The 12091-nt window shown below is 42.4% G+C and overlaps 1 protein-coding gene and 1 pseudogene across 5 annotated transcripts in view; both read left to right on the top strand.

Annotated features, from left to right (window-relative positions):
• The window catches only part of Tmem9b (TMEM9 domain family member B), a 20163-nt gene extending 12703 nt beyond the window's left edge, over positions 1-7460 (top strand). For all 5 annotated transcript variants that reach the window (XM_017803305.2, XM_017803306.2, XM_008853442.3 and 2 more), the window contains one exon: positions 6353-7460. In XM_017803305.2, coding sequence (XP_017658794.1) covers positions 6353-6508 — 156 coding nt within the window. In that variant the 3' untranslated portion in view covers positions 6509-7460. The remainder of the gene's footprint in view (positions 1-6352) is intronic.
• A 1181-nt stretch (positions 7461-8641) lies between these two features.
• Positions 8642-11126, top strand: LOC103750447 (annotated as a pseudogene).
• Positions 11127-12091: the final 965 nt, after the last annotated feature.

The raw sequence follows: 12091 nt of genomic DNA, 5'->3' as shown, positions 1-12091 counted from the left end.
TCCTGTCTCAAAAATATCAAAAAATTAAATTAATAAATTAATTAATTTTTAAAAATAAATAAATTTTTTTAGTCTTCTTAGTGTTGAAATCCCAGATGCTCAGGAGGCTGAGGCAGAAGGATCATAAGCTTAAGGCCTCCTGGGACTACAGAATGAGCTGAGAGCAGCTTGGGTAATTTAGCAAGGCCTTGTCTCAAAATTAAAAAAAATAAGGGGTTGGAGAGCTGGCTCAGCAGTTAAGAGTACTGACTGCTTTTGCAGAGGACCCAGATTCGATTTCCAGCACCCACATGGCGGCTAACAACCATTCATAACTCCAGTTCCAGGGCATCTATCACCCTCCTCTGGTCTCTGTGGGGATTGCATGCACATGCACTTACATACATGCAGGCAAAACACTCATACACATCAAATAAATATAAACAAATAAATTTTTAAACTATTTTATCATTTTTATTTTCTGTGTATGAGTGTATTGCCTGCATTTGTGTAAGTGCACCTGTGTCAACAATGCCCATGGAGGTCATTAGAGGGCATCAGATCCCCTGGAACTGGACTTACGGATGCTAGTTAGCCGCCGTGTGGGTTCTGGGACTCAAACCTGGTTCATCTTCAAGAGCAGTTGGCATTCTTAATCACTGAGTCATCTTTCCAGTCTCCAGAGGACCCAGGCTCAATTCCCAGCACCCACGTGGCAACTAATAACCGTCTGTAAGTCCAGTTCCAGGGGATTCCCTCTAATGACCTCCATAGGCATTGTACGACATGGGTGCACTTACATGCAGGCAAAGTACTCACACACATAAAATAAAAATAATAAATATTTATAGGTCTGAGGATATAGTACACACTTGAACCCCAGCAGGAGGTAAAGGCAGGAGGGTCACAAGTTCAAGGGTAACCCGGACAGACTCAACAAAACAACAAAGCCCCCCCCCCAACAAAAGAAAGAAAAAAACAATATACTCAGTTTTACTTAATTCACTTATCTGTTTTGAGGCATTGTCTTACTGCGTAGCCCATTAAGTGTGACACATCACATACCTCCTTCCTCAGCCTCCTATTTAGTGTTGGGATAGGTGTTTACAGGCATACAGCACCACACCTAGCTTACTAAAACACCTAGATGTTTTTAAAGAATTCCAGGAGGGGTCTGGGAAGATGACTCGGGGTAAAGTCCGACTGTGCAAGCATGAAAACTTGGGTTTGAATCCCCAGAACCCAAGTAAAAGCTGGATATAGTAATAACATGTCTGTAATCTCAGTACTTCTGCAGCAAGGTGGATGGCAGAGACAAGGGAGTCCCCAGAAGCTTGTGGGCCAGCTAGTTTGGTGTACAGAGCAGCAGAGAGACCCTGCCTCATCAAGATAGACACTTGAGGTTGTCCTTTGACCTCCACATATATGTCATGATGACATGCCTGTGCACCTGCACTCCCACATACAAATAAATGCATACACATATACACAGAACAAAAATGTTCATTAAAAATAAAAATAAAGAGGGGCTGGAGAGATGGCTCAGTGGTTAAGATCATTGACCGCTCTTGGAGAACCCAGGTTCAATTCCCAGCACCCATATGGCGGCTACGAACCATCCTTGACTCCAGTTCCAGAGGAACCCAAAGCCCTCTTCTGACCTCTGTGGCACTGTACAACATGGGTGAACTCACATACATGTAGGCAATACACTCATACACATAAAATAAAAATTTCGTATATATATAATAAAAGAAAGGAAAGAAAGAATGAATGAATGAATTCCAGGAGCAAGTTAGTAGGCTGAGAGAAAGGTAAGACTGGAGATGGACTAAAAAGTCAGCCGTGGAGTCTGGGTGTGGTGGTACACCGCTGTGGTCCTGGGATTTGGGAGGTGGATGCAGGAAGATTAGAAGTTCAAGGTCATTGTTTGCTGCATGATGAGTTCAGTGACAACCTGGGCTACATAAGACCCTGTCTCAAATATAAAACAAATTTTTTTAAACCCACAGAACAGGCATAGTGCCTAGAAAGAGTTTGTGTATCAGGAGCAGTAGGTCTCAAGTACTGTGTCCATGCTAATTTTCATTCATGCATTTGCAACCCTGACTCTGTAGATATTAGGGTTAAATAATTATTTGTTGTAGAAAAACCTTGCTCATTGTCCATGGCAGGGAGGTAAAAATCACTGCCATTTGAGAACCACTGACATAAAAATGTTGTATGTCAAAGGCTGCGTAAACCATTTTCATTTTTGGCACAAGGTTAGAGTCCAACTTTGTCTACATCCTTACAGCATTAATTATCTATTGCTGATTTCATAAATAGGCAATATTAATATAATATATGCAGAACATAAATTGTTGCACAAATGTGTAAATGAAAACGTGGAGGTGGCATTGATCGATGAGCTCACATGCTTAGTAATCATTTTGCCTATCAGTGATTAATTCTGCCCACACACTGACCACCAGCAAACATTGGCTGACTCCGATATTTGTTAAACTGATTCTAGGTAGAGAAAAGTTTCCTAACCAAAGCTGAGAGTTTAACTCAATACAAAAAAATTAAATTCCTATGAATTCCTACTCTTTAAATATTCATTTTTAAAGTATTGAAAATTTTTCCACTTTTGTGAGCGTAGAACATTTGAAGGCAGAGAAAAGTTAGTATAAATCGCCAAGAAGTTAACTGCAAATAGTGGTAATATTTGTTGTATCATATATTGGTGACACATCACCACTGTTATTTAAACATTACATTAAAACATACTTTGTATTCATTGTAATTTTATCAGGTGTAAAAAGAACAAACATATTAAAGGGTAAATCTCTATTTGCATTCTTCCAGTGTCCATGAGCAGAACAGCTAGTTCAATCTTGTTCTGTGGGTGGAGAGCCGTCCAAATGGACCAACTGCTTTGTTTAGTCATTTGAGTTTGTTCCTTAAGATTTTTTTCTTCCTCTACCTTGAAGAGTAGATGACAGGGCTGTGAAACTAAGAGGTGCGTTCTGATGAAGTCCATCCTTCTTGCCTGCATTGTTTATGTCAAAATAAATCAATGATAATAATATTTTATATACAAATTTTTTCACTGAAGCACCATATTCCCATAGTGTCATTTAAATCTACCTGAACAAAGCCAGTGTGTTGGGAAGATACGGCATCAAGTCAAGGTTAGGCAAGCTACGTTTTAGAGTTTGTGCCAATTGTTAAATGACCTTGGGCCAGTTTATTTCCTTATTAGAAATCAAGTGATCTTACAACTTTAGCCTTCCACTTTCTTTTTATTTATTTTTTGATACAGGGTCTTTCTATGAGCCTGGCTGGTCTAGAACTCACTGTATACACCAGGCTGGCCTTGAACTTGCAGCATCCTCCCAAGTGCGAGGGTTAGAGGTGTACTGCACCCTGCATAGCTTGCTTGTTTTCTTTCTTTAACCTTCTTCCTGTGACTCTGAAACATGGGATTGACTTTATTGTTTTCATTTGTAAAGTTTAAAATAATGAGATTTGTACAAGGTATTACCTAAATTAAATAAAAAGCAGAGGGTGTTTTTGTAAAGAAGACAAGAAAAGATTCTTTATAGAAAACTCTTTGAGGGGGACTGGAGAGATGGCTCAGTGCTTAAGAGCACATCCTGCTCTTGTAGAGGGCTGGAGTTCAGTTCCCAGCACTCATGTTGGGTGACTCCGACACCTGTGTATGACTCCAGCTCCAGGGGATCTGATGCCCTCTATAGGTGGGTTACCATGCCAGCCTGGTGATCTGAGTTCAATCCCTGGAACTCAGGTAAAAGTGAAAACTGACTCCACAAAGTTGTCTTCTGACATAAAACATCCATCCATACATACATACATACATACATACATACATACATATGTACATACACATACAAGCAAGTTCCAGGCAGGGCTACAGGGAGAACCTGTCTCAAAAAGACAAAAAAACAAAACAAAAATTAAAAAATAAAACATTTTGAGTATGTAGGCATGGTAGAAATGTATTGCTGTGGAAACAAGACCAGGTTAAAGACCATATAGCAACATTGTAACACAGTAAGGCAATTGTGCATGGCTTTCTATGTATGTGCCAACTCCGGCCCTGGGTCCAGGTGCCTATGCACAGCCTTCTTTCCTGAAGGCAAGCTTAGTTTGAGAAGTCTGACATGTGCTAGAACATTTAGAAACTTGGCTAACAACTTAGGGTTCAGGAAAAAGAGCTCAAGGAAAAAGCAAAACAAAAACAATCAATTACTATTGAATCTGTTCTGTCCTGTGAGCAGCTGTGTTTACATCGCTTTGGTTGGTAGATTAGTGTGGTGGTTTCCTGTGTAATGACTACAAACATCCAGTTGCATTAGTTTGCTTCAAGAAGGAGAGGTTGGCTTTGCACGCAGATACCAGGGCAAACCCTTCAGTAGCCTCATTCCTAAGACAGTAGCATGGAAGCCCAGGGGCACTCAGCAGTGAAAGATTCAAGCTGCTGAAGAGATGTTGAAGTAAGCCATTCCTCATGGTTTCCAATAATAGAGGGAGATTGTATCACTTGAGCTATGTTTCACTGCAGAACAGACAGAGAAGGAAAAGAAGAAAACTTTTGGATACTAGTCCATTTAGTGTCTGTTGAGGGCCCTGGGAGAGAGTAAGACCAACCAGGATAATTACCTGTCAGTTCCTCTGCCCTGTACATGTGGTCCCAGGCTGACAGGTCAGCAGTTCTGATATAATGGGAGTCAGGAAACTAGAAGACAGATCTCTCCTCCCACAGATTAGCTACATACTGCTGATCAATACAAGGAAAAGCCCTGCTTCTAGTATCTGTCCTGGAGATAACTAATGTGAAAATACTTTCTTTTTAAAAAATATTTTATATATTTTTATTTTTTTCTGTGTGTAAATATATTGCCTGCATGTATGGAAGTGCACCCATGTCATGCAGTGCCTGCAGAGGTCAGAAGAAGGCATCTGATCCCCGGAACCGGACTTATGGACAGTTATTAGTTGCCATGTGGGTGCTGGGACTTGAACCCAGGTCCGCTTCAAGAGCAGCCAGTTCTCTTAACTGTGCTCTCCAGCCTATAGACTGTCTTTTTTTCTTTTCTTTTCTTTTTTTTTTTTTTTTCTTTTTTGCCAATAGACTTTCTTAAGCTAGGTGTCAGGGGACACGTGCCTATGATCCTAGCACTTGGGAGGCAGACTAGGAGGATCAGTAGTTTGAGGTCAGCCTGGGCTATATAGTGAGTTCTAGGCTAGCCTTGGTGACATAGACCCTATGTCAAGAAAAAAAGCTGAGAAAATAGACTTAAATTTTTCGTTAAAGATTTTTTTTATATATGTGTATATATGTGCGTGCATTCGTGTGTGTGTGTGCGCACACGCGCGCATGCTGCATTCAGGTGCCTGCAGAGGCTGGAAGAAGGTATCAAAGTTCCCTGGAGCTGGAATTACAGGCCATTGTGAGCTGCTTTACATGGGTGCTGGGAAATGAACTCTAGTCCTAAAAGAGCAGCAAGCACTCTTAACTACTGAACCATCTCTCTAGCCCCTTTTATAGTGGGTTTTTTTGTTTGTTTGTTTTTGTTTTTGTTTTTTTTGAGACAGGGTCTCCCTGTAGCCTCAGCTGTCCTGGAACTCACTCTGTAGACCGGGCTGGCCTTGAACTCAGAGATCCACCTGCCTCTGCCTCCCGAGTGCTGGAATTAAAGGCATGCACCACCACGCCTGGCTATAGTTTTTATTTATTTATGGAGTGGGAAGTGTGGATGTGTGCATGCCACAGTGGGCTTGTGGAGGTCAGAGGACAACTTGCAGGAGTCAGCTCTCTCCTTCCACCATGTGGGTCCTGGAGCTCAAACTCAGGTTGTTAGGTGTGGTGGCAAGTGTCCTTACCTGCTGAGCCATCTCACTGGCCCATGAAAATAAACTTTTATTCTCCTACTAGTCAGAAAAGACTTCTCTTTTTTTTTTTTTTTCTTTTTGAGACAGGGTCTCCTTGTAGCTTCAGCTGTCCTAGAACTTGCTATGTAGACCAGGCTGGCCTCGAACTCACAAAGATCCGCCTGCCTCTGCCTCCCGAGTGCTGGAATCAAAGGCGTGCGCCACCATGCCCAGCTGAAAAGACTTCTCTTTTAACACAAATAGCCACTGTCCTTGACTTGGTCTCTGTTCCTTAAGAGAAATGTCTCTGGGAATGGTGACCTGTGGTAATGTGTCATAAATAGCCCCTTATTGCCTGTGTCTCTGAATTTGTCCTGTTTCTAATAGCTGAGGGTCTAGGATGCCCTGTCCCTGGGTCTGGCACACAGGCTGTTTCGTGTTTGTGTTTTATGCTGATTCTGCCATCTCAAATGCTCTCCACCTTGACTTTCAGGATCACCAGCCTTTCGCAAACGCCCATGATGTTCTGGCCCGCTCTCGCAGTCGAGCCAATGTCCTAAACAAAGTAGAATATGCTCAACAGCGCTGGAAGCTTCAAGTTCAGGAGCAGCGAAAATCTGTCTTCGACCGCCATGTTGTCCTCAGCTAATCTGGAATTGAATTCAAGGTGACTAGAAAAACCAAGGCAGACAAGTGGAGAGAACTGGGTGTTCCTGGGCTTTGCTTTAATACCCTATTGATTTTACCAGCTCTGGCTGGAAGACTCCAAGTTGGAAGCAAACCCACATGCTTACTGTTTTTTCTTGTTAATGCATTAATGGAGACATTTTTAAAAGCACACAGTTCAAAGTTAGCCAATAAGCCTTTTCCTACTTGTGACTTTTACTAATAAAATTAACTCGGCCTGTAAGTTATCTTGAAGTCCTTACCTGGAACAGCACTCTTTTTGACCACAGTTTTAACTTGATTTTCAAGGTACTTTTCAAGTGTTTTTGGTGTTTGTGATGGAGGAGGGATGTCTGGGAAATGCTTGCCACAACTTCTCCACAGTTGCTTCACTAAACAGACTTTTGTAAATAGGCCGTAGCTTCTGTTTGGTTAACATTTCCCAGGGCAGCCAGCCGCCTCGGAGTGCTGACTTCCCATCTGACTTTCGTACCGACTCTTCCCTAAGTCTCTGGTTGGCCTATGGCTGTATTTCATGGTGAGTTGGATCTGGAATGCCTGGCAGCTCTTTACAAAATGCAGACTTTTTCCATGTACAGTGACGTCTGATACAGTGCATCCTAGGACAAACTGCCATTTGCTGGTTTACTCTAATGACTAAACATAGTCTCTCTGTGTGGTCTTCCTCATCTCCTAGTATCTAAAAGGACTTGGACACTTAGAATAAAGACATTTTCTCTTAAACCCAAGCCTCCCTGGACGGATGATATACACATATTGGTTTCCGGTCGCACTGAGAGGCAGCTGTTTGAGCTTTGAACTAGGACTGGGGTTCAAATCAGCTCTCTTGGAAAAGTAAGAGTTATTGGATAACTGGCTTTTTTCTTCTATGACCTCTTTGGAATGTAACAATAAAATAATTTTCGAAACACCTATCAGTGTCTTCTATGTTCTGTAGCTTTTTTATCCTTTTACTGTGTGACAAACACAGGGATTTAGAGACATTTGGTAGCCTGTTGTTTGAAAACATTTTATGCCAGTGTAACTCTAAAACATTGACCCTGTCTTGTCTGGATATGCATGTTCAGAGAGAAAGACATAGGTGTTCTTAGGTGGACCTCTGAAAAATTATACAAATATTCCAATAAGTTGAGAGATATAAATTTGTAAGCCAGGCATGGTAGTACATGCCCATAAACGTAGTACTCTAGTAGGAGACTGAGGCAGGAGGATTACCTGAAGTTCAGAGTCATCCTGGGCTACGTTGTGAGATCCAGATCAGTCTGGGCTATACTGTGACACCCCATCTCATGCACACAAAATATATATATAATGTTTAGTCGGAGAAGTTCTTGGCAAAATTTTATTACAATTAAACTTATTAAATTCAGTAAGATCATAAGGATGGTAAAAATTCCAGGGGTCTGGGGAGGTGACTCAGTGGGTAAAAGCACTTGGTGTGCAAGGATGACAACCTGAGTTAAGATCTTCAGAACCTATATTAAAAAGCTGGCGAGGAGCCGGGTGTGGTGGCTCACGCCTTTAATCCCAGCACTCTGGGAGGCAGAGGCAGGTGGATCTCTGTGAGTTCGAGGCCAGCCTGGTCTACATAGTGAGTTCCAGGACAGCTGGGGCTACAGGGAGACCCTGTCCCAAAAAGACCAAAAAAAAGAAAAAAAGCAGGCAAGGAAGCCAGCCAGCCTGGGTTATGTTGCCTCACAATGAAAGTGGGAATGTGAGAATTGATGCCCAAACATGCTCTGACCTCTACATGCACAAGCACATGCACACATACAAATAAGCACACAGAAAAGAATGACTCTCAGGAACTGGGAATAAAGGGGTCCTTCCGCACCAGAGAAAGAACATGGACAAATTGGATATGGCGACTTATCCCTGTAGTACCAGCATTTGGGAAGCCAAGGCTGGAGGACTTCCAGGAATTCAAGGCTAGCCTGGGCTATGGAATGAGACCATGTTTCAAAAAAAAAAGTGCAAAAAATTCTATAGCTAATATATTTAGTGGCGAGAAGCTACTAAATACATTTAGTGGCGAGAATCTTCCCCCTGAGATCAGGAAGCAGACAAGGCTATTTCCTCTCCACTTTTTAGCATCATGCCAGAAGGCCTAACTAATGCAGTAAGACAAAAACATGAGAGGTGTACAGGTTGAGAAGACTTCAGATACTTTACAGATGACACCATCATCTATGTAGAATACTGAACAACGATTACAGAGAGGCTACACTGCCATTGGGTCAAGGCGATAGCTCAGTGGGTAAAAGCGCTTGCTAGCAAGCCTGACAACCTGAGTTCATCCCCAGGATCCACACGGTAGAACAAGTGAACCAACTCTAGGAAGTTGTCTTCTGAGTTCCGCACGCGCATGTGCACACAATTTTTCTAATTGAGCTTTTAAAATTTCATAATTTCCCACTCAAATCCAGAGCCCCCCTCCCCCCATCAAACCCTAAACACACTCATACATGCTGAATCCTATTCATTCAGGTGTTTGTACCCAAATGTCCTTCAGCGTGAATGCATCCACTGGAGTCTAGTCAGCCCATCAGGTGGTCATATGTAAGTCATAATCTCTCCCACCCAGCAGCAATCAGTCTCAAATGGTTCTCAATGTAGTGCTGGCCCACTACCTATTTCTCACCTCCCCTTTGGGCACTTGTTTAATTGAGCTGACACGGGTCCTATGTTCAAAGTACACATGTATTTTTTTAATGTTTTATAAAAAGGTACTTAAAAGGGGAAGAAAGCCAGGGATGTAGCTCATTAGGTAGAGTGCTTGCTTAGCATGCATGAAGCCCCGAGTTTTATCCCTAACATAAAACCAAGTATGGTAGTACACACCTAAAATCCCAGCACTTGGGAAGTAGAGGCAGGAGTATCAGAAGTTCGAGGCCACCCTCAGGTATATATCCATTTTCCCAACAAAAGCAAGCATAAACATGAAAGGGAAAAAGTCTGTTTTGCTGTACCTGCTGAAATTCCTATGGTTCCGTGCTGCTCTCTGGCATAAACCATTGTCTTGTGGGCTGGAGAGATAGATGGCTCAGCGGTTAAGAACACTGGCTGTTCTTGCAGAAGACCCGGGTTCATATCCCAGCATCCACATGGCAGCTAACAACTGTCCGTAACTCCAGTCCCAGGGGATCTGACAGCCTCTTCTGTCCTCCTCGGGCATTGCATGACATGAGTGCACTTACCTACATGCAGGCAATACACACACGCATAAAAATAATAAATAAGCCAGGCATGGTGGCACATGCCTTTAATACCAGGCAGAGGCAGAGGCAGAGGCAGGCAGATCTCTGGGAGTTCGAGGCCAGTCTGGTCTCCATAGGGAGCTAAGGAAAGAGAAAGGGCATCCCTTCTGGAAACTATTTTAAGAAAACACACAATAATAAATAAATAAATAAAATTATTTTAAAAAACCAGTGTCTTGTAAAAGGCTGCAGAGCTTGCCCAATGGTTAGGAGCATGTACTGCTTTTGTAGAGCACTAGAGTTTGGGTCCCAGCACTTGTGTCAGGTGGCTCACAACCTCCTAATTAAAAACTAAAATAAGGGAGGCTGGAGAGATGACTCAGTGGTTAGCACTGTCATCTCTTGCAGAGGACATGGGTTCGATTCTTAGGATCCACATGTCAGCTAACAACCATCCATAACTACAGCTCCAGGGGATCCAAAGCCCTCTTCTGACCTCCATGGGCATTGCATGACATGGGTGCACTTCCAAACATGCAGGCTATGCATACACTCATATACATAAAACAAAAGTAATAAAATATTTCAAAAAAATAAAAATAAGATCTTTTTAAAAAGTGACTCATAACATCAGGCGTGGTGGCATGCATGTTTAATCACAGCCCTCAGGAGGCAGAAGCAGGTGGATCTCTGTAAGATTGAGCTCAGCCTGAACTCCAGGTGGGCTGAAACTAGGGAGACCCTGTCAAAAAAAAAAAAAGTGACTTGTGAAACAATAAAATGGATATTTAAATAAGAGAATTTAGTTAATGTGGGGCAGGAGCCCACAGAAAGATCAGAACTCCTGCTCTGTGCAGCCCCAAGGTGGATACCCACCAGCCTTCCTGGGGAAAGCAGGCCCTCACCCTGCTCCTTTTCTGTTAAGAGTATCTTTGGCCTGGACCAGAAGAAAAGACTGTATTCTGTCATTGAAATCCCACAGGCCCTGGGCAGGCAGCTGCAACAAGCACCTCAGAGAAAGGTGGTAACCTCTGTCTACGGGTCCTGGTCTTTCACGTGGGCATTCATTTCCTTATATAGTGAATCGCCCAATGCCAAAGGAAAGAGCCTTGAAATATAAGAACTAGCTTTCGGCCTCAGAAAGACTATCTTTGAAAAGAGACTTGAATTGGTATAGTGGCTGAATATAAGAAGTTTTTCCCCCCCCTAGAACCAGATTGAAGTATTGGAAAATATCTTTATAGCAAACTGCTCTTCTGGCATTGATATGAGGGAAACTTAGCTCAAAGGTTTAATCTAGAGGAAGACAGAACCCAGATTTGCTTCTAAAACCCATATGCAAAGCTGAAAAGGTCCTATATAGAATCACAGTGTCTCTCATGAAACCCAGGTGGGCTTCAAACTCGACATGTAGCCAAGGATGACCTGGAACTTCTGATCATCCTGCCTCAACTGCTGGGATTGGAGGTGTCTGCTGTCATGCTCAGCTATACCTGGTGCCAGGATCCAACACATACACACACACGCACACACACAAAATATACATAATTAAATGATAAATCTTTTAAACATTTAAAAAAATTTTTTTTGGTCTTTTTGAGACAGGGTCTTCCTGTAGCCCCAGCTGTCCTGGAACTCACTATGTAGACAAGGCTGGCCTCGAACTCACAGAGATCCGCCTGCCTCTGCCTCCCAAGTGCTGGGATTAAAGGTGTGTGCCACCATGCTCAACTTATTTTTCTTTTTTATGTGTATGACTGTTATGCCTGCATGTGTGTAAGTTCACTCGTGTCATGCAGTGTGCTGGGACTCGAACCCATGTGTGCCCATAACATTTTAATTTTTAAAAAGTTTATTTTTGGCTGGGAGTGGTGGCGCATGCCTTTAATCCCAGCACTTGGGAGGCATGGGCAGGCAGATCTCTCTGAGTTCAAGGCCAGCCTGGTCTACATTGTGAGTTCCAGGACAACTGGGACTACAGGGAGACCCCGTCTCAAAAAGACCAAAAAAAAAATTTTTTTTTAATGTTGTGTTTTCTTTCCTGTATTTAATCTGAATATTGTCATTTTCTAAAACTGTATTGCAAATGACTAAGATTATAGCATGAGCCAGGTGTGGTGGTACACGCCTATAATCCCAGGACTAGGGAGGCAGAGGCAGGCAGAACTCTGTGAGTTAAAGTCTGGTTTGTTCTACACAGAGAGTTCCAGGCCAGTCAGGACTACATAGTAAGAATTTGTCTCAAAATTAATTAATTAATTAAAGGATTATGGTATGGCACATAGTATTTTTGGATATTTTTAGTTACAGTGAAGTTGCTATGTATTTTAATAAATATTTTCAGAAAT

Source organism: Nannospalax galili, unplaced genomic scaffold (assembly GCF_000622305.1).
Source record: "Nannospalax galili isolate Female #2095 unplaced genomic scaffold, S.galili_v1.0 scaffold44, whole genome shotgun sequence".
Lineage (NCBI taxonomy): Eukaryota > Metazoa > Chordata > Mammalia > Rodentia > Spalacidae > Nannospalax > Nannospalax galili.
This window is presented reverse-complemented; position numbering and strand designations above follow the sequence as displayed.